This window comes from Rhinolophus sinicus, chromosome 12, assembly GCF_057876585.1.
Source record: "Rhinolophus sinicus isolate RSI-liver-muscle chromosome 12, RSI-T2T, whole genome shotgun sequence".
Classification (NCBI taxonomy): Eukaryota; Metazoa; Chordata; class Mammalia; order Chiroptera; family Rhinolophidae; genus Rhinolophus; species Rhinolophus sinicus.
In genome coordinates, this window is record NC_142512.1 from 21,412,566 (window position 1) to 21,438,235 (window position 25,670).

The 25,670-nt window shown below is 51.0% G+C and overlaps 3 protein-coding genes across 5 annotated transcripts; all 3 read left to right on the forward strand.

Moving 5' to 3' along the window:
• Positions 1-86: 86 nt before the first annotated feature.
• ALDOC (aldolase, fructose-bisphosphate C) lies at positions 87-3,726 on the forward strand. The gene is made up of 9 exons (XM_019731421.3): positions 87-245; positions 1,331-1,452; positions 1,531-1,742; positions 1,864-1,918; positions 2,013-2,173; positions 2,286-2,369; positions 2,595-2,769; positions 2,899-3,098; positions 3,224-3,726. The coding sequence occupies exons 2-9, from the start codon at positions 1,341-1,343 to the stop codon at positions 3,317-3,319; spliced, it is 1,095 nt and encodes a 364-aa protein (XP_019586980.1). The 5' UTR covers positions 87-245; positions 1,331-1,340; the 3' UTR covers positions 3,320-3,726.
• A 1,551-nt stretch (positions 3,727-5,277) lies between these two features.
• Positions 5,278-17,352, forward strand: PIGS (phosphatidylinositol glycan anchor biosynthesis class S). 2 transcript variants are annotated; one of them, XM_019731409.3, is made up of 12 exons: positions 5,278-5,403; positions 5,657-5,796; positions 5,882-5,993; positions 9,893-9,982; positions 10,260-10,351; positions 11,514-11,721; positions 11,976-12,118; positions 12,844-12,958; positions 14,168-14,313; positions 14,871-14,971; positions 15,727-15,937; positions 16,287-17,352. In XM_019731409.3, the coding sequence occupies exons 1-12, from the start codon at positions 5,370-5,372 to the stop codon at positions 16,560-16,562; spliced, it is 1,668 nt and encodes a 555-aa protein (XP_019586968.1). In that variant the 5' UTR covers positions 5,278-5,369; the 3' UTR covers positions 16,563-17,352. The 2 variants fall into 2 exon arrangements, with proteins under 2 accessions (XP_019586968.1, XP_019586967.1); XM_019731408.3 differs by having other exon boundaries at positions 5,350-5,424.
• A 797-nt stretch (positions 17,353-18,149) lies between these two features.
• Positions 18,150-23,925, forward strand: UNC119 (unc-119 lipid binding chaperone). Of its 2 annotated transcripts, none has more exons than XM_019731464.3 (5): positions 18,150-18,451; positions 21,907-22,020; positions 22,526-22,628; positions 22,793-22,965; positions 23,142-23,280. In XM_019731464.3, the coding sequence occupies exons 1-5, from the start codon at positions 18,226-18,228 to the stop codon at positions 23,177-23,179; spliced, it is 654 nt and encodes a 217-aa protein (XP_019587023.2). In that variant the 5' UTR covers positions 18,150-18,225; the 3' UTR covers positions 23,180-23,280. The 2 variants fall into 2 exon arrangements, with proteins under 2 accessions (XP_019587023.2, XP_019587022.1); XM_019731463.3 differs by having other exon boundaries at positions 18,157-18,451; positions 23,213-23,925.
• Positions 23,926-25,670: the final 1,745 nt, after the last annotated feature.

Below are 25,670 nucleotides of genomic sequence, written 5' to 3' on the forward strand. Positions count from 1 at the left end.
AGGTCTTGGCAGGGTAGTCACTCCACCTCGTCGCCCCGCCTCTGTGGGCGTGGTCTCGCCAGGACGCCAGTCCTGGTGAGGGGCGTGGCCAGGGCGGGGAGGTACCGGCCCCGCCCCCCGGGAGAGTCACGTAGCTCTGCGGCGTCCTGAGCCTCATTTACAGGAGCCAGGGCTGAAGCCACAGCTGTTGGAGACCTGAAACCAAGCTGTTCCCTGTGCTGCCGCCGCTAACCCGCTACGCACAGGTGAGGCCCCTGGGCAAGGCGGGAGCTGCTCAGAACCTCCACTTCCTCTCCCTGACTAATCCTCCCGCCATCCTTGCCCTACTCCCCGGACTCTTGGACGTGCCTTCTCAGCTCCTTTCATCCTCTCTCCTTTCTGTCAAAACCCATGGGTCAGCTTCCGACAACACCCCTTCCTCTCAGCTCTCACACCTGGACCTCAGCTTTTCCAATCTCAAATCTTCCTCTGCTGACTGGGTTTTTTCCTGGGGTCTGGCTCTTCCTCCAAGACCATCTTAATCTCAGCCTGCTTCCTCTCCTAGGCTAAATTCCCTCTCCAGTTCTCTCGCCTTGTCTGTCCCCCTGGTCTAGGTCCTTCCCTCTGAGTAGTTAGCCTGTGACTATCACCTCTACAACCGCAAGTCTCCTCTCGTCCTGCATCTCTCCCTCCCTTTCTCAGCCTCTCCACTCATTCCTGTCAACCCTGATCCTCTGCTCCCATCTCCTGACTGCAGAGGCCGTCGGATTTGGGGTATGGAGAACAGAGGTGTGGCAGTTATTTATGCCATTCCTACTCCCTACCTGCCCCCGACCCTTCCCAACTTTTTCCTCCAGAAGCTGAAAGAAGAGGGTCATGGGTACTTTGGCTTCATTCTGAAGCTTTGGAAATAAGTGCACTTTCCCTAGGGGACATGCTAAGGATGAGAAAAGGGAAATTGGGAAGGTCAGGGGTTCTGCCTACCTCAAGAAACAGCTAAATTCAGTGAAGAAGGATTGACATCATCATTTGGGCAGTAGTTTCATAAGAAAACCTGTAGCTTCAGGGCTGCTTACCTCCCTACCCCCACCCTGCATCTTTCTCTGGGGCTGGGAAGGGTGCCCATCAGGGACAAAAGGAGTTGTGGGAACTGGGGCTTTAAGCCTGCTAGCTGTCAGAGGGATTGGTGCCACTTTGATGCCCAGGACCCATGCCAAGGCCTGCTGCCCTGTTCCCAGTGCCATGTTTGTTGGGGGGCGGGAGGAGGGCTATTTGGCCCATATGGCCAGGAGAAGAAGCAAAGGAGGTAGTGGGTGGGGTCCAGCTTTTATATCTTGTCTCCATTCCACAGAGCTGTCACCATGCCTCATTCATACCCAGCCCTTTCTGCTGAGCAGAAAAAGGAGTTGTCTGACATCGCCCTCCGGATTGTGGCCCCCGGCAAAGGCATTCTGGCCGCCGATGAGTCTGTAGGTAGGTGGGGGCTTGCAGCTGGGTAGGGTAGAGGTGGCCAGGAAGCCCTGGGAATGACCCCTCTTTGTTTGCCCCCAGGCAGCATGGCCAAGCGGCTGAGCCAAATCGGGGTGGAGAACACGGAGGAGAATCGCCGTTTGTACCGCCAGGTCCTGTTCAGCGCCGATGACCGTGTGAAGAAGTGCATTGGAGGTGTCATCTTCTTCCATGAGACACTCTACCAGAAAGATGATAATGGTGTCCCCTTCGTCCGCACCATCCAGGATAAGGGCATTGTCGTTGGCATCAAGGTGCAGCCACTGGCCCTGGCTGGGGGCTGAGCATAGAAATAGGTGTGTGTGTGTTTGTGTGTGAGGGGTGGCAAGGGGAATCCTGCCTGGGTTCAGCCCTCTGCCTGTGTTTCCCTTACAGGTTGACAAGGGCGTAGTGCCTCTAGCTGGGACTGATGGAGAAACCACCACTCAAGGTACAGGATGGGTGGACTTCAGGACCACAGGGAGGGTGGGTGGTAGATATTAGCGAAGAGGGGCAGACTGATGAGACTGGCACTATCCCTGCAGGGCTGGATGGGCTCTCGGAACGTTGTGCCCAGTACAAGAAGGATGGTGCCGATTTTGCCAAGTGGCGCTGTGTGCTGAAAATCAGTGAGCGCACACCCTCAGCGCTTGCCATTCTGGAGAATGCCAATGTGCTGGCCCGCTATGCCAGCATCTGCCAGCAGGTGTGTGTATGTGTGTGGGAGGGGTAAGATGGGTGCCCTGTGCCTCGTAGGGAGAGGACTTTCTCCTCCCCTACCTACTGCCTCTCCCAAGCTATTCTGCTCTTACCTGCAGAATGGCATTGTGCCTATTGTGGAACCTGAAATCCTGCCTGATGGAGACCATGACCTCAAACGTTGCCAGTATGTCACAGAGAAGGTGAGTCCACACCTGGGCACACACATACTGCAGGGACAGGCTGACGGGAGCTTGTTCACCGCAGTCCCTGGCTGAGATGCAGGCCCTTTCCCCCAGCACTCTTTTACTTGATCCTAGAACAGACCTGTGAGTCTGAGCCTATAGTGACCCACCCAGCCTAGACAGGGAGCATAGAGCAGTCAGTGGCAGGGACCTAGAACCTAGTACACCTCCTCTGATCCCCAGGTCCTGGCTGCTGTGTATAAGGCCCTGAGTGACCATCATGTGTACCTGGAGGGGACTCTGCTCAAGCCCAACATGGTGACTCCTGGCCATGCCTGTCCCATTAAGTATAGCCCAGAGGAGGTCGCTATGGCAACTGTCACTGCCCTGCGTCGCACTGTGCCCCCCGCTGTCCCAGGTACCACCCTGCTTTCTAACCTCCTATCCTTAAAACCTATCCTCAGGTTCTTCTTGTGGCCTTCAGGGGTCCCTTACCCCGGAAAAATAGGGAGTGACTCATCAGTTTGTCTTCTTTTCTCCTCCCTAGGAGTGACCTTCCTGTCTGGGGGTCAGAGTGAAGAGGAGGCATCACTCAACCTCAATGCTATCAACCGCTGCCCTCTTCCCCGGCCTTGGGCCCTCACCTTCTCCTATGGGCGTGCCCTGCAGGCCTCCGCACTCAATGCCTGGAGAGGACAGAGGGACAATGCTGGGGCCGCCACTGAGGAGTTCATCAAGCGGGCTGAGGTTGCGAGCTAGGGATGATGGTTGGGGGTGGTGGTGTGTAGCTAGGCAGGTGCCAGAGACTACAGCCTTTGGCACCTGTGGGCTGGCTCAGCCTGGTTACACCCTCCCTCCTCCCACTTTTGCAGGTGAATGGGCTTGCAGCCCAGGGCAAGTATGAAGGCAGCGGAGAAGATGGTGGTGCAGCAGCACAGTCTCTCTACGTTGCCAACCATGCCTACTGAGTACCCATTCCATACCACAGCCCTTGGCCCAGCCACCTATACCCAATTTTGCTATAGTTACGGCCAGGGTCAAATAGCCATGCAGAGCAGAGATGCCTCCATCCAGCGTTGAGTCATCTTCCTTTCTTCTCCTTCCCTCTCCTCTCCCATTGCTGCACCTGGGACTATTGGATAGGAGGATAAGGAGCCACTCATGGCTGAGAGTAGGAGAACTTGCTAGAAGTCAGAGCAGGATGCCTGGGTCTCCCCTGCCTCTGCCAGCCCCCACAATTTCCCCATGATGGGGTAGCTTCTTTCTGGGCTTTTCTTGTGTATCCTTTCTCCTGGGATTAGAGGGTAGGACACCAGACTTGACTCATGCCTTGAGTACATAGCACATAGCAAATAAATGGCAACAAAACATGCAACTTTGTCTGTCTGTTTTACACATCAAATTTCTACCTCCTAGTTTTTGATCTCTGCTGTCTCTGGGCCCTCTGACTGTGGAGGTGGAGAGGGTGGGTTTTGATTTTCACTGGGCTTTAAGTCTATGGGGGAGGGGCCATTCCCAGCTCAGGCTCTTACCTGTTGATGTCCAAGGCTGGAGTGAGGTAAGATGGAGGGCTGCAAGTCTTTCAGGAACTGCCACATCAGAGGCACTAAGCTGCAGCTGCAGAAGGATGAAGTGATGCAAGACCCGAGCAATTACTGAAGGCAATTTTTCTTTGAGGCCCAAAACTGGGAAAGCAGGGGACAGGATTCTCTCATTTCTCAGCTGTATTGAGCTCTGTCAGGGCTTGATACATTCTGCTAGGGGGAGCCACTATAGGGGGAGCACCTCGGCGCCTGCCCAACAAGTAAAAACCCCAAGGCTTGGGACTGCCAGACCTACCTGGGTATCTAGGAGGTTGTCAAGGGCAATTGCCCACTCCCATTTGGAATAGATGGGGGCACAGAGGGGGCCAATTTGAGGGTGTGGGCAAGGGCATACCTGGTGAGGTCTCATGGTGAACTTTGACCACTTGGCTGGGGTATGGGGGTAGGGCAGGCACGTGGGTCTCTCTGAACAGAAAAAAGATGAGAGAACATGGTGGGTGTGTTTTGTGTGAACTGGGGAGGCCATGCTCTGTAAAGTGCAGTGTTCCACCCAGCTAATGACTGCCATATGGGAATGTAGGCCCAATGTGACCTGACCTAATATTAAGAAAATCAGCTAACATTTATATAGCACTTTTTATGTGTTCCTGCCTGCCTATATTCTAATCATTTTATGTTTATTAACTGATTTACTATAACAACTATATAAAGTAGATACTATTACTATCCCTATTTTAATATGAGGAAACAGGTGCAGAGGGGTTAATTGATTTCTCAAGATCACTCAGGTGAAGAAGTGGTGAAGCCAGGATTTGAACCGAAGTGATCAGGATCCAGAGTCTGCTCCTGAATTTTCAAGAATTTCAAGTAAAATATTCAGACTTTTACAAGTTGGAAACGAATTCAAATTAATTAAAAAGTACCAAATAAGCCAAACATACTGAAAAAATATTACTAGTTTGCCACCATGTCTGAGCCTTGAAGGGAGAGGGTGCCTGGAAGAGGAGCTCTTATGAAAGGGATGACAAACAATGATCGTGTAAGGTGACATGTGAGGGCTTTTCGTGTGTCAGGTTCTTTACATGAATGATCTCATTTTAGTAAATATCTCCATTTCTCAAATGAGAAAACTGAGATTTAGAGCAGCCCGTGGTCGCCCATATTAGTATTTAACGACAGCAGAGATTGCGCTATTAACCCCTGGGACTAGGAGTGTGTTCCCTGTAGCACGGGGATGCCGAAAGCCGCACAGCTCCTACGCTCCTCGGCGCCGGGGCATCCTCTTTCCCTGTCCGGGAGAGGCTCTTTGTGCACCCTGCCCAACGCTCGCGGGCTGTCTCCCGCCTGTGCGACTAGAGTGTCGCTCGCGATTGGCCGCAATCGCTGCCGTGGTCCCGCCCCCTCCTTGCGGGTTTTCGATTGGGGGAGCCTTGCGCAGAGCACCGCCCCACCGCCAGAGCAGTCGGAAGCAAGCATGGCGGCCGCCGGGGCCGCAGCTACAGACTTAGGTGCGCGGCATTCGGGTTGGGGTATGCGACTCCCCGATTGCGAGAGAGGAACGAGGGTGTGGGGATCGTGCTGTGCCAGACGTCCCGCCGACTGGCGGTCGGGGGTCGCTTCAGACAGCATCCCTTCAGACTGGGGCCCGGGACACGGGCCGAGAGGCTCTGTGTACCGATTGCCGGGGTTCCTCCAGGTCGTGGGTGGGGTCGGCACCCGCGCCCGCGTCCCGCGCCTCAGTCTGTACTCCTGTACCTCCAGACGTGGTCCGAGGCAAGCGTGCCGCCCTATACTTCGCTGCGGTGGCCATCGTGCTGGGGCTGCCGATCTGGTGGAAGACCACGGAGACCTACCGGGCCCCGTTGCCTTACTCCGAAATCAGTGGGCTGAATGCCCTGCAGGTGAGACCTCGGCGGAGAAGGGCAAGGGTACAGCCCATCCGCAAGGTAGAGACTCACCTGATGACCCTGGTGCTTCTTCCCACAGCTCCGGCTCATGGTACCCATCACTGTCGTGTTTACCCGAGAGTCGGTGCCTTTGGACGACCAGGAGAAGCTGCCCTTCACCGTTGTGCATGAGAGAGAGATCCCTCTGAAATGTGAGTTCCTGGGGGATCAGGGCTGCCTTTCCCGCTTGAGCTCAGTCCAGACAAGCGTTGGGTAGGAGAAACCTGGGTGTCCCATAAAGGTAGTTAAACACTTAAATGAAAAGGCCTTTCTGAATGAACAACAGTGCGTTTGGTTAGAAGAAAAGCTACTTTAAATTCAGTATTCATTATTAAGGCCGCAATTTTATTCATAAAAGTTATGCTACCTGATCAGAAAGAGTTTGATGCCCGTTAGGGTACAGCAGAGGAAGTGGAATGTAATGGAACGACCACAGGATTTGGAGTCAGGTTGGACTTGTATACCGGCCTTATTCAATTTAACATCAAACTCTTCACTGAGTGTTAGGCACTTTTTATAGGTACCAGGAATTTGGGGAATACTAAGAAACTGATAATGGTTTCAAGAAATTCACAGTCAGGTAGGGGAGAAAGACACTTAGATAAATAAATCACAGGAGAAGTATATAAGAAACAGAGATTGCATTTAAGAAAGGCTTTAACTGTCTGGGAGGAAAGAGCAGAAAAGATTTTGGAGGATGTAATTTTTTAAGCCAAATTTTTAAAGGGTTTCTAGGAATTCAGGTTAAATAGGGAGGGAATAGCATGAGCCAGTAATAATGATAGCTAATACTGTTGTTCACTATATGCCAGAAACTAGGTGAAGCATTTTACATGTGTGGCCTCATTTAATCCTCTCTAACATTATGATCCTTACTTTATAAATGAAAAACCAGGCTTTGAGATTTTAATTCATTCAAGATCACATAGCTAGCTAGTAAGAGGTGGGACTGGGATTTAAATCTAGGCCTGACTGACTCTAGTGTTCAAGCTTTGAACCAACAAACTATGCTGCCTTCTGTGTAAAAGCATGGAGGGGTAAATCAGCATGTTGGGGGTGGGGTCCATGAACAGTTTTACTTCTCTGCAGTGTGAAGTGAAAGGTTGGGAGTGACGGAAGATGTAGGCTGAATCCAGGCCATGAAGTGTGTGTGTCCATTTACTTTCTAGCTCTTTAACCTTGGTCACACATTTAAAAAAAAAAAAATCATTCTTCATATGGTTCCACCTAATGTACACACACATATTTTTATTTTTTTTAAAGATTTTATTGGGGAAGGGGAACAGGACTTTATTGGGGACCAGTGTGCACTTCCAGGACTTTTTTCCCAAGTCAAGTTGTTGTCCTTTCAATCTTAGTTGGGGAGGGTGCCGTTCAGCTTCAAGTTGTTGTCCTTTCAGTCTTAGTTGTGGAGGGTGCAGCTCAGTTCCAGGTCCAGTTGCCGTTGCTAGTTGCAGGGGGCACTGCCCACCATCCCTTGCAGGACTCGAGGAATCGAACTGGCAACCTTGTGGTTGAGAGCCCACTGGCCCATGTGGGAATCGAACCGGCACCCTTCAGAGTTAGGAGCATGGAGCTCTAACTGCCTGAGCCACCGGGCCGGCCCACACACATATTTTTTCTTTCTCAAAACAAAGATTGGATTATACCTCACAAGTTAGTTGGCACCTTGATTGTTGTCAGTTGTCATGGACCTCTCCATATTTAATGACACAGTATTCAATAATAGGGACATACTGTGGAGTACAGTGGAGTGGCCAAGGGTCTGTAATTTAGTGTAAGAGAGCTGGATTAAAGCCTTGGGTCTGCCATGTATTTGTGTGACTTTGGGTGAGGTTGTTCACCTCTATAAACCTTGGTTTTCTCATCTGTTAAATAGGGATAGTAATATGCTTGTTCATTTATTCAACAAATATTTGAGTACCTTTGTCAGATACTGTTGTCGTTGCTAGAGCTACAGCAGTGAACAAAACAGACAAAAAAGGGAATGACAGACAATTAAAAAGATAAACAAGTAAAATGTATGTTAAATGGTGATAGAAAAATAGAGCAGGGCAAGGGGATAGAGAGGTTTCTTGGGGGAAAGGGGAGGTCATGGCGTTTTTAGATAGGGTGGCCAGGGACAGCATCATTTGAAAGCAGGACGTTCCAGTAGGGACCTAAACGATAGAAGAGGTGAAGGAGTACATTGTGTAGATATCTGGGAGAAGAGCATTTTGGCAGAGGGTAAAGCAAGTATAACGTCCTGAGGTAGGAGCGGGACGGTGTCTTTGCAGAACAGTAAGAAACCCATTGTGGCTAGTGAGGTGAATGAGGGAGAGTGGATGGGGAAATGAAATAAAACCCGAGTGGTAAAAGGTGGCCAGACTGACATACAGCTTTTATTCTGGATGAGAAGGGAAGCCATTGAAGTTTTTGGTTTTTTTTAAACATAACTACTGTTATTACACCTAACCAAGATGCAGTAATTCCTTAATAACACCTAATTTCCGGTCTATAGTCAGATTTCCCCAATTATCTCAAAGGTGTCATTTTATAGCTGGTTTATGCTAATCAGGATCAACACATTAAATTTTGTTAAATCTCTTTTGTCTCTTTTATTATATATCAGCTCCCCCTACACCATCTTGACACACTTCTTTTTATTGATTTTTTGGAGAAATAAATCATTTGTTTTATAGAACATCTTACATTCTGGATTTGGCAGATTACTTCCTCCTAGTTTCATTAAACTTATTCCTCTACTATCCATATTTCTTATAAATTGGTAGTTAGATCTGGAGGTTTGATTAAAATCAGGTTCAATTTTTTGGGCAAGAATACTTTCTAGTTGGTGTGGTGTACTAACTATCTTGTTAGATCATGAAGCATGTAATGGCTGGTTGTTTTACTTTGGGTGACACAAAGATGATTCAGTGAGTTCAGGTATTGTCCGCTTGATTTCTGTATTTTAGTTCCCTGTCAACCTTTCACTGGATGATCTTAGCATCTGTAGATCCTGCAATCCATTTCATTTGCAATTGCAAAATGGTGGTTTTAAAATTCCATTGTTCCTTCTGCATACATGACCTGGAATTCTTCTATAAAGAACTTTCCCAGTAAATTTTAGGTTCAATTTGTAAAGTTCCAGGGGGCAAAAAAAATCCCTTTGGGATTGCCTTACATGTGTAGATTAACTTGGGGAGTACTGACGTCCTCAGAATATTTAGTCTTTCCTTCTAGGAGCCTTGTATGCTTTCTTCATTGTATTCAAATCTTTTATGTCCTTCAGTAAAGTCCTGTGTTTTTTTTCTTCGTTTTGTACATTCCTGGGAATTTTTATGTTCTTTATTGTTACTATGTTGAGATTTTAAAAAACACTTTTCTAGTTGGGTATTGCTGATATTTGTCAGAAAGCGATTGATTCTTGCATATACTCGTATCTAGTCATCTTATGTAACTGTTACTAGTTCTAATAGTTTTTCAGTTGATTCTCTTTGATTTTCTTGGAAAATAATCATAGTACTCTAAAAAGTAGCCATTTTCTCTCTTTTAAATATTCAAGTTTTATTTCTCTTTCTTCACTTATTACATTGGTCAGGAACTTCAGAAAGAACAGTGCTGAATAATGGAGGAACTAGCAGGCATCCTTGTTTTATTGCTGATTTTAATGGAGCTTTATTTAGTGTTTTGTCATTAAGCATGCATCTTGTTTTTATCAAGAATGTTCATTGAGTTGAATTATTTTGGAGCACCTATTGAAATGATCATACAGTGGTTCTCCTGTCTCCTATTCATGTAACGAATATTGTAATAGATTTCCCTGTGGGAGAGTCCTTCAGGTTGAAGGTAGTGTGTACACAGGCCGAGGCAAGAGCTGGGCAGGTAGAAGACGTGGAGTGTTGTGTGTGTGATGTCATCCATGTAGCTATCATTAGAATTGGCTGTAGCTTCATGGTCTTTCTCTGCAAACAATCATCTTGCTATCCTCTGACACTGGATGGAGTTAGGGCTAGGAAGGTGGGCAGAGATCTGACACTTACTCTTCCCATCATGCTTTTTTTCTTCTCAGACAAAATGAAAATCAAATGCCGATTCCAGAAAGCCTATAGAAGGGCTTTAGACCATGAAGAGGAGGCTCTGTCCTTGGGCAGTGTGCAAGGTACTGGAAGGGTGATCATACCATTTCACATGAAGCCCTGTTTTCTCTTCTGATCCCTAAATGCATAGTTTCCATACCTTGTCTTAACTCCAAATGGGAAAGCTGTGATTGAGATAGATAACTCATGTTTCAACCTGGGCCACTGAAGGCCAAGCCTGTCCACAGGATCAGCTGGGTGTCAGTGGGAGGTGGAGGGGTGGGTTAGGCGCTCTGTGGGGGCCAGAGGGAGAGGGAATGGTGTTTTTGCTCCTGGTGCACCACCTGCTCTTGTCCCCAGAGGCAGAAACCACGTTAGCCGAGCCACAGGAGCAAGCAGAGGGCTCTCTGACTGTGTACGTGATCTCTGAACACTCCTCACTTCTCCCCCAGGTAGGGTGAGTGGAGAGGCTGTGGCCTTGCCTTATCCCTTCCTCTTTTCCTCTCACCGGTCCTCTCCTTCCTGTGGTATGGCTGCCCAGTTCTTCCATTTGCTACGGAAAGCTCTCCAAATATTTTTTTTTAAAGGATGTAGATAGGAATTTTTTTCATTGACTCTGGGTCTTTCTAAAGCCGAGACTTGTGTATGGTTAAAGCTCCAATGACCATTTAAAGTAGAAAGGAAATCAGTAGGATTAAAAGAAGCTGGTTTGAATGGGCTGTGATGGTAATATGGGCGATACATTGACCTTTCCACTTTATGAGCACAAGGCTTGGTGGGAGTTATACCATGTACCATTTTCTTTACGAATTTATAATGAAAGATTTAATTCTTATAAAAAGAGGAAAGAACAGTTTAATGAACCTTTATGTACACAGCTCCAGCTTATAACAATATAGCAATATAGTTGCAGCCCTGCTTGTCTCCATGGTTATATCCCACTCCCTTTCTGCCCAGGGTGACCACATTTTATTACTTTTCTTTCAAGTTTTATCGTATATGTTGTATCTCTATAAATAATACATATTTTTGAACTGTGTGTAAACAGTACGGTACAGCACATGTTCTGCAGCTTTCATTTTGCTTGACATTTATGTTTGAGAGAACCGTCCATGATAATCTGAGTAGTTGAATCTAGTGCATTCATTTTTAATTCTGTCTAATGTTTCATTGTATAAACACCACAGTTTATCCGTCCTGTTGCTGATAGGCATTTGTAGCATCTCCAGTTTCTTATCACAAATAGCGCTGCTGTGAAAATTCTTGTACTTGTCTCTTTGTCCTGTGCCATATACTTAGAGCAAATTGTCCAGTTGTTTGTTTATTCTGCTTTTCTTGCTCAGCATGCCATCTCTTAGTTTCCAGCCTGCAAAGATTTTGATATTGCTTGGACCCATGTCTGCTGGGAAGGAGAAGGGAACTGAAATGAATGAACACACTCATCTCTACCCATAGCTCAGAAATGCTGAGACAATAGTTCACTATGAACCTCCAGAGAGGCGCAGACCTGTTGGTCGGTGGCAAAAGGCCAGGTTCTCCAAAACCGGAGCCAGGCTGCCCTTCTGCTTTTTCCCCTGAGCCATGGACATTCTGTCTCTTGCTTGCCCCTCACAGGACAGGATGAGCTACATTGGGCCCAAGAGGACAGCCGTCGTGAGGGGAATAATGCACCGGGAGGCCTTTAACATCATCGGCCGCCGCATAATCCAGGTCGCCCAGGCCATGTCTTTGACTGAGGATGTGCTTGCTGCGGCCCTGGCTGACCACCTTCCAGAGGACAAGTGGAGCTCTGATAAGAGGCGGCCTCTCAAGTCCAGCTTGGGTGAGGTGACGGCTTGGCTGCAGGAAGGGAGAGGGAGGCAGGAGGGGAGTCTGCGTGCAAACGCTTCACTCCTTTCTTCTGTCGTTTCAACTTTTTCTTAAAGCACAGTGTTCCTCGTCCCAGTTTTATCCTCCCATTGGTTCCATGATGGCAACCAGCCCCATTCCAGAGGAGAAACAAGTTCAGCTCAGCCAAGGGTCCAGGCTGCTGTGATCCACAGAAGCCTCTGGCTTCCCTGACCTCTGTTTCCATAGGCTATGAGATCACCTTCAGTTTACTCAACCCAGACCCCAAGTCCCATGACGTCCACTGGGACATCGAGGGGGCTGTCCGGCGCTACGTGCGGCCCTTCCTGAATGCGCTCAGTGCTGTGGGCAACTTCTCTGTGGACTCTCAGGTGAGACGGGGCAAGTCTAAGAGTCCTTTTTCTGGCTGCACCATCCTTTGCAGAGTCCATCCATACTTAGTGTTTACAGGCATAGTCAGTTCTTCCAGCCCTCTGAGCTGGCTGATTTGCTGGGAATTTCCTCTGTGTGTTTATGGTTCTGTGTCTCCTTTCCCTCCTTGGTGTCCAGCTTGGGGAGTTTCATCTATGCTTGTTAAAAACTAACTTCCTTATAGCTCCCTCTAGAACTGTATTCACCAGTTGTGCCATCCTTAAGGAATTTATTTAAAAAACAACAAACAACTTCCTGAAATGCGTTATGTAGTAACAATAAAGCTGTGACAAATGTAGCTTTCTGTATCAGACAATGTCCTTTGTGGGAAAACGGGGGAGAAATTTTTATCAGGTCTTGGTAGTGGGAGTCATTATGAATACTTGTGAATAACTGACTTGATTTGATCTTGTGGACACTGAATTATGCTGTTCTTTGTTTCCCTCTTGTTTAAGCTGTTAGAAAGCCTGGCAAATGATGTGGTTTTCAAAGAACATATTAGTGTTTTAACTTTAGCCTTGGCTTGGTTATTTTTTTCTACACTTATTTTCTCTCAGCCTTGATTTTGTCTCTTATATTTTGCCCTGTTGTAATTGTATCTTTTTAAGGCACCTCAAATCTTTTTGGGCGCAAAGTGGAATATAAATCAGTAAACAAAGTAACATCCTCTCTCTTGGCTCTCTAGATCCTTTACTACGCAGTGTTGGGGGTAAACCCCCGCTTTGACCCAGCCTCCTCCAGCTACTACTTGGCCGCACACAGCCTCCCCCATGTCATCAACCCCGTGGAGTCACGGCTGGGTGAGCTCTGAGGAGGAGGGTCTTTTTTGCCATTCTGGGGACGGACCCTGAAGGCTCCGCGTGGTGTTGGAGGCGGGTTGCATATAGCGATGGTTTCCAGGTTGCGTTGGTCTGAGGCTGTCAAGGAAGTGCTAGGCATTTGGGCTCCTTTTCATGACACTCTGTTGACATCTCCATCGCCACACCGTCATATCCAAAAGCATTGATTAAACATGTTTCCCAGCACTTTTTATAAATGAATGGATAGGCTGTGTCTCCCTCCCTGCGAACCATCCAGGAAAGATACGGTCAGACCCGTAGGAAAGATAACAGCAAAGGTACACGAAGGCAGAATTTGAGTTGACAATTCTGCTGATTGACGTTAAGGAACTTTGAAGCTAGGATTCCAGTTTTTCATTTTTGAGTTGGTACCTAGGAAGAGTGGGTGTGACCAAGAACTGCCATACAGGCAAACCAAAATGAGTATATCACTAGCTGTGGAATTTAATACATCAGGGCTAGGCCAGGGTGGACCAAGGAGTATGGGAGGGGCGGCACGTGAGGCCTTAGCAAATTCCTTCCTTCTTTCCTTCCCCCCTCCTTCTCTCCCTCATTCATTCAGCAAAGTCTAAGGGACTGCTTTGTGGCAGTGCTGAGGACAGAGGTAGAAGGGCATTTCAGACAAGGGAACTATGGGCCCAGACGTAGAAGAGTAAGAGTACACCCACCTTCAGGAAGCTCAGAAGTACAGTGTGATTGAACTGTGACAGTGACCGAGATGCTGCTGGCCTGGCAGGTGGGCGCCAGATCAGAAAGGCCCACGTTAAGGAGCTGGAACTTGAACCTGGTATAAATGGCTAGCCATTGGAGGATATTAAGCAGGGAACTGACATGAGGTCACATTTATACTTGTGCATAAAAAGAGTTATAGTAACATGGGTGCAATGCGGCAGGGCCAGCAGAGCTGTCTCAGACAGTTAAGGGGGACCTGTTGGAGGAGAGGAGATTCCAGGGGCATTTGGGGGCTAAATTCATGTATGTGGTACATCTTGGGAGAATGTTCAGAGATTCTTTGCCACCGAAACTCAGGAGGGGAGGACATCCTAGTGATTCTCAGCTGGGGAGATTGACGTCCAGCGTGAGTGACCAGCCAGGTAGAAGCTGACCTGAAACGAAGATCTACATCCAACATGTTTTGATGTTCTGAATCCCCTTCTCTTTGTACCGCAGGATCCAGCGCTGCCTCCCTTTACCCTGTGCTCAACTTTCTACTCTATGTACCTGAGCTTGCCCACTCCCCTCTGTACATTCAGGACAAGGACGGGGCTCCAGTGGCCACCAATGCTTTTCACAGCCCCCGCTGGGGTGGCATTATGGTAAGTCACACTGTGCAGACCCAGAGCCCAAGCTTCAGGGACAGACAGATATTCCCTGCGATTATTCTCCTGTTGTTCCTGCGGTGTCCTCGTGGCCTAGCCTGGGGAGGGGCAGGGTACCTAGGAGGTGAGGGTGCTGTGAGCTGTGCCCCTCCTCGGCCAGCCCCACTGCTTCTTCTTTCGTCAGTATTTCTATAATGACCCTTAAGCAGTTTGCACTTACGGAGGACCCTTCTGTGTACATCATAGATCTTGGCCCTATTTATGGGAGTCTTGCAAGGCTTGAAACTTCGTCTCCCCTGTTAGACTGGGAGTTTCTCAAGGGTAGGAACTCTAAAATGGAATAAAATGACCTCTTTTACAGGACTTTTGAGGGGGTAATGGAGATCATTTATGGAACGCTCCTAATAGGTATTCAAATAATAGTAGCTATACCATCAGGTTTGTCATTTCTAAAGAGCACAGACTATATTTTCCTTATCTCTCGTGGCCTCCAGAGCGTTTTGGGCAGAACTGTACATGGTGTGACGCTGAGGCCACCTCACTTCCTGTTGCAGGTGTACAACGTGGACCCCAAAGCCTACAATGCCTCAGCGCTGCCGGTGAAAGTTGAGGTGGACATAGTGCACGTGATGGAGGTGTTCCTTGCTCAGTTGCGGTGAGGTCCTGGGTGATCCCCTTGGGGGGCCTGGCCCCTGACCCTCCCACAGTCTCCTGGGCTGACTGGAATGACATCTCACCTGGCAGAGATACGTTGGCTCTGCCTAGAGCCCGAGGAAACCAAGAAAGGTTTTCCAGAATCACTTCATCCTTCTCCTAAGAACTCGTTGCTGACAAAAACTGTTTGAAGAAAAATAGACTCATGAATGTCAGGGAGTGTGATTAGGGGTGCTTACGAAAAGAGCTGTTAATTCTGGTGTCAGCTGCCTGATCCGCTATGTTGAGGATTGTATGGCTGTGTCTGAGCTCATCAGGAAAGAGGTTTCTGATTGATTAGCAATGTCTGCTCTGGGTGCAGGATGGGACAGACACAGCACACATGTCTTGTCAGAGGTGGTCCTGGATCATCGCTTAACTCAGGCTCTGTTGGCCCTAGTTGTCCGAAGAGAGGGTAGACAGGGTGAGGGGATTAAACCACGTTGGTGTTATCAAAAATGTTTTAGCCATGGAATCTTTTGTCAAACAAGATCTTGGAAATCCAATATAGAAACAGGTAACAGCTGAAATACTGGTTAAAGCAGGGCTTGGGCACTGGATTGCTTAGTGTTGCCACTTACCCCCCAAGACCCTGAAGTACTTCCCTAAACCCCTATGGGTCTGGATAAGATTGGAAATAGTTTTTGTAGGAGTCTTAGTCATCTTCTCCCACCTTCTAGTCTCAGCACCTTTGACTTGACTTCGCTGTTCCTACAGGCTGCTCTTTGGGATTGCTCAGCCCCAGGTGCCTCCAAAATGCCTGTTTTCCGGGCCTCAGAGTGAAGGGCTCATGGCCTGGGAGCTAGACCGGCTGCTCTGGGCTCGGTCAGTGGAGAACCTGGCCACGGCCACTACCACTCTTACTTCCCTGGCCCAGCTTCTGGGCAAGATCAGCAACATTGTCATCAAAGACGATGTGGCATCTGAGGTAAGCGGGCCGGGGATGGAGTCTGTGGCTCAGGATTGGAGTGGCCAGGGTGTGGTGAAACAGGCCCGTTCAAGTCCAGGGTATGTGTGGGTATGCCAGCCTTGAATGTCCCAGGCTTCCTCTAGAGGGCAGTGCCAGCCCCTCCGTAGGAGTCCAGAGGGAGTGGTGGGGTGAGGTTTTAAGCAGGTACTCAGAAAATACACCATAACCCTGTTATACTGGCCTCCATATATCCTGGGCGAGTTCCAGGCAACCTGTCTGGTAGATGGAAGACACGGAAAAGCCCATCACCCCGCACTCCCCTTCACCAATGCCTTGGACTAATTGGTAATCCCCTGCCCCCTCCTAGGTGTACAAGGCTGTAGCTGCAGTCCAGAAGGCAGCGGAGGAGTTGGCCTCTGGGCATCTGGCCTCTGCCTTCGTTGCCAGCCAGGAAGCTGTGACGTCCTCAGAGCGTGCCTTTTTTGATCCATCACTTCTTCACCTCCTCTATTTCCCTGATGACCAGAAGTTTGCCATCTACATCCCGCTCTTCCTGCCTATGGCTGTGCCCATCCTCCTGTCTCTGGTCAAGATCTTCCTGGAGACCCGCAAGTCCTGGAAAAAGCCCCAGAAGATAGACTGAGCAGGGCAGCATCTCAGGAGGAAGGCTTTCCTTTTGGCCAGGGCGGGAGCTGTTAGACAGGGGCTTGCCATGAATGACTCTTCCCCAGCCTCCTCTGTTGCCTCTCCAGCAACCAAAATATAACACTCCAAGATGGGTTCATCTTCCATTCCCTTTCCATTCCTCTGGCTCATGTGTCCCCATCCCCACCCTCATAAGAAGTATCATCTGGGTCTCCTCACCTGGCTTGAACCTGAAGGCCCTTTCCTATCTCCCTCTGGGGCAGCAGCAGCTTGTGCTCTGCCCTGGTCCTGAGTCCTCTTGCACTGAGAAGGAGCATTAGGGGAAAGCCTAGGTTGGTCTCTAGCCCCTCCCCGCCACACTTCTCTGTGACCCCTCAGGGAGAGCCCTAGCTCTGCTCTCATGGAAGGAGCCAGGTACAGGTCACCTCCGGCCGCTTCTCCCTTACTCCCCTCCCTCCTGGCTAGCTACTCCTGTTGGGTACAGCCTGGTGCTGTGTGTGTGGTAGAGGTTCCCGTCCCCCTTTCATAGAGGCAGTGTGATGCAGTGGAGAAAGTTCTAGACTTTGGATCAAATATGCCTGAATTCAAATCCTTGCTTCTGCACTTGTCATATGGGGAGCTTTGAATAAGCTACTTAATCTCTCTGAGCCTCAGTTTTTCATTTGTTAAAACAGCACTAATGATACCTCTCTTACAAGGTGGTTGTGAGGATTAAATGTGATAAGCATTTGAAAATGTCTGGCACATTCCAGGCTCTCAATAAACACTGAATGTGAATTGGTATGCTACACAGTGTGAGCTTACTTTTTATTCTGTATTCATGTGTAAGCAGTGGTTTCCTAGCATCTGTCCTCCTGGGCTCACAGGTCCACCCTGCTTCCACCTGGCGTGTGCCCTTCCTGCCTCCCTGTCCTGGGGACCCAGTGGTGGCTGAGACACCAAGGCTGTTGTCCCTCAGCATGTCCTGGTTAGCCCAACGAGGCTGCTAACATCCAGTTCTGCTTTTTAGCGGGGAGTCTGGGAGAGAATAGCTTGTGCCAGTGGAAGCCCTCAGATACTAACTCATTCATAAATGGGAAAAAAAGAATATATTGAGCTAGGGCTGCAACAGGCACTGTGCGGGGTGCTGGGATATTATAGAGAACACAGATAGGACCCCTGCTTTCCCAGAACTGATCTTTTAGGGGGCAGAGTCGTAAACAAGTAAAACTAACTTCAGATAATGCATTAGAAAGGAAAAACAGGCTGATCAGATAGTGACTGGGGTTAGTCCTTTAGATTGGGTGTGAGGCGGAGCCTTGGAACAAGTGACATTTGAGCTGAGACTAGGACAGGTTGGGGGGAAGAGCATCCCAGGAAAAGACCCTGAGATGGGAACTCGCTTGAGGGGCAGAGTGGCCAGAGCACAGAAGAGATAGCCAGGACCCCTTGAAAAAAATGAATGAAGCCCAGACCGAGCCCCCACCCTACCCGATGTGAGTACCCCAGGTCAGTGCGCCCGCAGCTTTTCAGCTGGGTGGGCCGGCGGTGGGCGGGGCCAGGGGCGGGGCGGGGCGGTACCTGGGGCTCCGGCCGGGGGTGGGGCTGCGGACGCTCCCCCTTCGCTCCAGCCGGCGCAGGCAGCGGCGGCGGCAGCAGGCGAGCCGCGGCCTCGCGAGGCCATGAAGGTGAAGAAGGGCGGCGGCGGGTCCGGGTCGGGGGCGGAGCCCACTCCGGGGGCCTCGGGCCTGAGCGTGGAGCCCAAGCCCGACCCGCGGCCGCAGGCGGAATCCGAATCCGGGTCCGAGTCAGAACCGGAGGCAGGCCCGGGGCCCAGGTTGGGGCCGCTGCAGAGGAAGCAGACGATCGGGCCGGAGGACGTGCTAGGGCTGCAGCGGATCACCGGCGGTGAGCACCGGCGAGGGAGCGCCGCCCGCGGGAAGGAGGGGGCTGGCGCGGCGCGCAAAGCCCCGGCCCCCGCCCCCCTTCCCGCCCTCCCCCTGCCTCCCCTCCCCCACCCGGTACCCTCGTCTGTGTCCCCTACCCTCTTGCCTCCAAGCCTGAGATCTCCATGTCCCTTCTTCCCCTGATCTCCTGTGCCCCTCCTTTCCCTTTAGTGATTTATTTCCACCCCGCTCATTTTTGAGGAGTCCATCCCTCTTTCTCGTGGTGGAGGTGGGGCAGCAGCTGCAACTGTGACCCTTTCCCCACGGAGTTTTCAGAGCCCTTTGAGGCCTTTCTCTGCAGTAATGAGGAGGGGCGCTGAGTGCAGTCTGTCCCCAGTCCCCACCCTGGAGGCTAGGGGGAGGCTGAGTTACATTAAAACCCTTAGGTCTCTCTGACCGTTAATGCCCTCACCCTGGATCCCCCAGGAAGTTTGGGGACATCCCCCTCCCCAAGAAAGGACCTGAGCAGGAATCTTCATTGAGTTGGCTCTGGGCCCTCTCAAGGGAGTGGGTTAATGCCCGCCTTAGCCTGGACTAAGGCCTGTCCCCTTCCTGGAGGCCTAGAGGGTCTCCACTGTGATTGAGTTTCTGAGCTGGACTGCCTGGGTTGAAGTCCCAGCTTTGCCATGTAATTGGCTGTGTGACCTTGGGCAAGTGACTTCACCTCTCTGAACATGTTCATCTGTAAAATGGGGATAATGACACCTACCTTATAGGGATACTGTAAAAATAAATTCTGATATTGCACAGTGCCTGGCATGCTGTGCCTGCTCTGTAAATAGGGCTCTTTTATGAGTAATACTGAAGGCCCCACAGGACTGTTCATGGCTGCTGCCTGGAAGCAGACAACTGGGCATTCAGGGCAGGAGAGGCGGTCAGCATAGTCAGGGAACAAGGACTGGGAAGCCTCATGGCAGAGGTGGTGGCTGAGCCTCAAAGAACAGAAAGCATTTGGAGAGGCAGTGGCTCTCTACCTTGGCCTCATTCATCAGTGACCCTGTCCTGGCTCCCTCTGTGAGAGCAACTCTTGGGGCCTCTCTGTGGGGGTGGGGGTGCTAGAGTAGACTTGAGCTCTGGAGCTGCAAGAGCAGCAGAGCCCAGGGCTGCCAGACAGAGCCATGGAAGGGACCATGATGGCAGGTCTAGGCCTGTACATCTGGGTCTCTGGGGGACCAACTTCTCCCTCCTCTCTGAGCCAGGCAGCCGCCGTTCTTGGCTGGGCCCCCAGAGTGTTGAGCTGCCTTGCCCAAGCAGACACGGGTAGGGGGAGGGGGCCTGGACCAGTCTAACGTTGGTGCCAGTTAGGCTGTAATTGTCAACAGCAGCATTTAGGATTCAGGTTAGCTCTGGGGCAGAACTTCCTTATAGGATATCTGGGGGTTAGGACAACCTATCCAGGTCCTAGGTAACTTTAGAGGTTATTTTGCAAATATGGGGGGTTCTAGCCGACATAGCACCATATAGTTCCTAATTTGGAGGAAATTCATAACCCTTAGAGATGGGTATCTGTGGGGTGTGAATAGGGGAAGAGGCTTCATGGGAGCCCTTTCCTCTGTAGAAATTGAGAACAGGGTACCAGAACTTTCCACCCTGGCACCTCTTGGTCTCTTCTGACCCTAATCACATAGGTCTGAGGTTTGCTTCTCCTGGATTACTGTACCCTGAATCCAGCTTAGGAAGCTATTTGTGGCTGAGGGGAAGGGAGCAGTTGTATTCTGAGCCCTTGGCTACTGCCCCTGGGTTCCAGGCCTTGTCCTTCCCTGGCAGGAGGGAGGGAGTGGCTGTGGTGTCCTGAGCCATTGGCATCCCCCTTTCCTTTCTCCCTCTAAGGACAGAGGGATTGATAGGTTGAGTTTGCAGCAGAAGAGACTGAGGTCAGGCTGCAAGAAGTTGTTTCCAAAAGAGAGAAGCTCCAAAAGTTGGAGACTGGAGGGATGGGGGCTTTACAGGGAGCTGGGATCCTGCCCCCGGTTCTGCCACCTCCTTTCCCTGTGCCCTGCACCTTCTTTCTACATCTTTGGACTGGTGTTTACTTTCTGTGAAAATAAGGTATGCACAGGGTGAGGTAGGGGCTGTCCGTTTCTGTTCCTACTGCCCTCTCCCCACCATGGGCTGTGGTGGACCGTCCAGGGCTCAGGCCCCTCCCCAAGCGCTATGTCATCCCTGCTGGACCCCAGGATGCTAGGTGGCTATCCGGAGGCCTTCCTGGAGGGGGTTGCCCCAGGCTTGGGGAAGAGAGAATGATTTTACATTTACTTCCTCTTCCTGCCCCAGAGGAATAGGAGGTGGCCTAGGGGCCTGGAGGGTGATTTCCGGGCCTCTATGGGGAGGATGTGAAGCTGTGCAGGCTGACAGCACCAGAGCCCCTCACTGCCTCTCTCTGCTCCTTCCTATTTGTTTCCAGCGCCTCCCTGACCACTTGCAGTTGCTGCTACAAAAGCAGTGAGGGTTGGCTCAGGTCCTCATATTCCTGGGCTTCCTCAGGTGGGGTCCACCACTGTTCCTGGTTCCCCTTCTGGGCACTGAGGACTCCCAGATACCCCTATGCACACCCCCTGTTGCACCTGCCACACCCTCTTCCTGTCCTCCCTGTATATTCTTCTCTCTGGGAGTGGCTCAGAGCCAAGGCTGGGTAAATGACCTTTCAAGGGGTTCCCTCTATTTGCTAAGACTTCCTCCTATTTGGAGATCAACAGGATGGGAACAAAGGTGGCCCCCTTCCCCCAATATTCCAGGCTCTGGGCTTGAGTCAGCAGAGCTTTGGCTAAGCTGCTTAAGGGAGCTGAGCTTGTATAAGCTGCTTATGGGGAGAGGAGGCGACTGGTGGGGAAGGGGGAACAGGGTTGAGAAAGACCAGGGAAGGTGGAGTTCATCTGCTCCAGCACTACCCAGGTCAGGGAACATCCTTGCTTGACGTACCTAGAGGTAGCAGCAGGGGCTGCTATGTGGTAGGGTGGGGGTATCCTTCAGATAAGGACTGTCTCTCCTTAGGCTGAACTGTGTCACTCACCCCTTTTAGAGTGAGGGTCCCAAAGGCAGGGCTGTATCTTCCCTCTCATGCTGGGGGCTCCCTATTATATTGAGACCTATTTGGCTCGAAGTCACCAAGCCAGCACTGGCGAAGCAGAGGCTGAAATAACGGCATCAACTCCAGGGTAGGAGGAAGATGTGGGGAAGTGGCCCGTCCTTCACCCTTCTCCATCCTGCCCCGCCCTGACCCCAGAAGCCACTAGGTGGAGCTGTTTCCTCCCCATTAGATCCCAGTGACAGAGCTGTCTCCCCCACACTGTGGGGGGTTCCCCCAGGGCAGGAGCTCAATTCTTTCTGGAAGGCAGTGACCTTAGGGATCAGAGAAAGTAGTAGCTAGTCCAGAGTCCCACAAAAGCTGAGCTGGCAGCAGCCCCCTGTCTCCCCTAGACTACCTGTGCTCCCCCGAGGAGAATATCTACAAGATTGACTTCGTCAGGTTCAAGATTCGGGACATGGATTCAGGCACTGTCCTCTTTGAAATAAAAAAGCCCCCAGCCTCAGGTGAGTGGCCAGGTGGGCCATTGACAGGGAGGTGGGTGAGAGCTGTGAAGTTGGCTGCCCAGGGACTCCTGAGGCTGCAGAGGAGTCAGCAGACCTGTGGTTTGGACCCCAGCATTCCCAGGAGTTGCCAGGCATGGGGAAGCCTCTGCCTGGGGCTCAACCACCTTTTCCTTCCCATCTGTTTCTGGAATTGGACATTTTAGACTAGTCCCGTCTCTTCAGTCTCTAGTTTGCCCTCTGCAGGCCCCACTGGGAACTGCAGTCCTGGAGGCCCCAGGCCTCTGTTTCTCCCGTGGCCCTGGGAATCTCAGTTGAAATTTTTGACCGGCTGACCGAGAACCCCCCAGGTGGAACCATTCAGCCAAAAGTCTGAACCCTCAATGTGCATCAGAATCTCCTGGGAGTTTTTAAAAAAATCTGCGAGATGGGGTCCTTGGGGTGAAACGCTGGGTGGGCATGGGCCCCCATCTGAAGCCCACTGAGCCCCAGCTGGGGTACATTACAGAGCGGTTGCCCATCAACCGGCGGGACCTGGACCCCAATGCTGGGCGCTTTGTCCGCTACCAGTTCACGCCTGCCTTCCTCCGCCTGAGGCAGGTGGGAGCCACGTGAGTCACTGGGCCAGGGGGGCGAGGGCTGGGGGTGAGGGTGAAGGTGGGAGTGACCCCTTCCTGAGTTTGTACTGAGCCTCTCAGAGCCTCAGCCTGGCTGTCCTGAGCCTGGCTGCTTGACTTCAAGGCTGAGCTCAGCCCTGCCCCCTTCTCTCACTCAGGGTGGAGTTCACAGTGGGAGACAAGCCTGTCAACAACTTCCGCATGATCGAGAGGCACTACTTCCGCAACCAGCTGCTCAAAAGCTTTGACTTCCACTTTGGCTTCTGCATCCCCAGCAGCAAGAACACCTGCGAGCACATCTACGACTTCCCCCCTCTCTCTGAGGAGCTGAGTGAGTGGGCAGGGCCATGCGCGCAAGGGGACTCTGAGGGTGGGTCTAACCCCCCTCCTTTCTTCCCGCCCTGGGCCCCTGGTGTCTGGCCACCACTCACAGGTCACCTATAGGGAAACTCAGGCTCAAAGAAGATGGGGAAGGTCTGAGGTTGTTCCGCTTGTCCCTGTCCACAGTCCTGAAGGCCCTGCAGGGGCCTCATTCAGGCCCCTGACCTTCGCCCCCACTGGCTGGGCCTCTCTTGCAGTCAACGAGATGATCCGTCACCCATATGAGACCCAGTCTGACAGCTTCTACTTCGTGGATGACCGGCTGGTGATGCACAACAAAGCAGACTATTCCTACAGTGGGACGCCCTGACTCCTCAAACCACCCCCTACCCCAGGAGGATCCTGGGTCCTCAGCTGTGACTTCCCCAACACTCACCTCTCAGCCCCCAGTCTTCTGCCTGGGGAGTGTTTCAGGAGCCCTGAACCCTGAGTCAGTGTTTGGAGGGAGGGCGCCTGATGTCCCCAGTCCAAGTCCATGAAGCTCATGGAGCCTGGCACATAGGGTGGGGTGGGCTGATGGGGGGCTGTTTGCCTCCACGTCCAGGAAGGCCTCCTGTGAGAGGAGTAGCCAGGACTTCCGGACAGCCTAGCTGGGCCTCTTAGGCCCAAGTTTCCGAATAGTGTTCTCCTATCTGGGCGTTGACTAGGTTGGGGCAGGGACCCATTCCTTGTCCCCTGCCCACCACCGATAGGCCATTTAGCTTTGTTAATTCACAGACGAAGATCTGTGGTGGGGTCTGGCTGCCAAGTTTCCCAAGGGAGTTTGGGCCTTGGCCTCAGCCCAAGCCTCCACCATCAGTGGCCAAGATACTGCCTGGGGTGTGGGAGGGACCAGCCCAGATTGCCACCTGTGGTAGGGGCTGGGCCAGCTGTATATAATTTTCAATAAACTCTTTCTCCTTTTCTGTTCTCTGGTTGTGGACCAGCGTGTGTGTATGTGTGTTGGGGAGAGTGGATTCAGGCAAGAATATGATTCTTAAGTCCTCTTTTGCCCTAATTCTCTTGACACCTAGAGTCACCATTTAGTACATGATGTAGCTGGAAAGGGTTTTTCCTTTGATAAAGAAGAGCCAGGCCCTGAGAGGGGAAGCTTTGGCCCAAAGTCATAACCCACCCTGACAGGACAGAGGCTGGGACAAGGGCCCCAACTCGAGTGTGAGGGCAAGTGTGGGAGATGGTCTTATTCTTTACCCTACCTTCTCTGACCCCCTGAGGGTACTAGGACCACTAGGTTATGCTTTTAGTCCTTCTCAGAGAGAGAAAGTGGACAGGGCTATGGCTAAGGCCTAGAGCCCTCTGCTCCCAGCTGCCTTGGGGAACCCGCTGGCCTGGCCACCCTGCATATAACACTGCCCCAGCCCTACCCCAGGCCCAGCGGAGGTCTTCATTTCCTTCAGGAGGAAATTCAGGCAGAGGCAGGTGGTGCATTTACCTCAGGGTTCACACCCTACGGGCACTAAGTTGGACATACCTGGTGCCAGTCCTCCCTGGACTGATGAGTTACATTGAACCCCGAAGAGCCTAGAAACACTGGAATTCAGCTGGGCTCTAGGGAGCCCTTGCTGGGGGCCAACACCTGAGCTGAACGCTGGGAATTTTAAAATGAGCGGGACACGGAACAAATACCTTCTCCTAGGATAAGATGGACTGGGCATACAGGGGAGCAAGAGTCACCTACTTGGAGGGTTCTGGGGAGGATTCTTGGAGGAGGCAGCGTTGGAACAGGTACTTGAGAACTTGGGCCAACTGACAGGAAGAGATGGGGAGAGAGCATTTCAGCACAGGATACAGCGTAAAGCAAAGGAGGCAGGATTTCAGGTGTATTCAAGAGTGAATATTTACAGTGTGAAAGGAAGACATCTGTGAAGCCTTGTTCAGGTGTTGGGGCTTCTGAGGAAGATGGGGGCCCACTGAGGAGGATGACCTAGTCAGATTATCTCTGGCTGCTGAGTGAAGGGTAGTTTGGAAAGAGTGAGACGTTAGTAATAAGAGCCAATATATATCAAGTGCCAGGCCCACGGGAGGGGGCTTTATATGTGTTAACAGAATGCTCACAATCGTTTCTGAGGAAGGCACTGTTATGCTCATTTTGTCGAAAATGCAGGCGTGGAGAGGTTAATTTGCCTCACCGGTATTGCAGTTATTAAGTGGCAGTGGCAGGATTTGAATCCAGGCAGTCTGACTCCACAGTCCATGCTCCATCATACCAGAGGCAGAGGGGGTGCCGAAGAGGGTGCTACAGGAATACTGGTGAGAGATGAAAGCAACCTGAATTAGGTCAATAGCCGTGGAGATGGGGAGAAATAGATGAAGTTGAGTTTTTTAAAAAAAGATTTTATTGGGGAAGGGAAACAGGACTTTATTGGGGAACAGTGTGTACTTCCAGGACTTTTTTCGAAGTCAAGTTGTTGTCCTTTCAGTCTTAGTTGTGGAGGGCACAGCTCAGCTCCAGGTCCAGTTGCCGTTGCTAGTTGCAGGGGGCACAGCCCACCATCCCTTGCGGGAGTCGAACTGGCAACCTGGTTGAGAGGATGCGTTCCAACCAACTGAGCCATCCGGGAGCTCAGCGGCAGCTCAGCTCAAGGTGCCGTGTTCAATCTTAGTTGCGGGGGGCGCTGCCCACCATCCTTTGTGGGAGTCGAGGAATCGAACTGG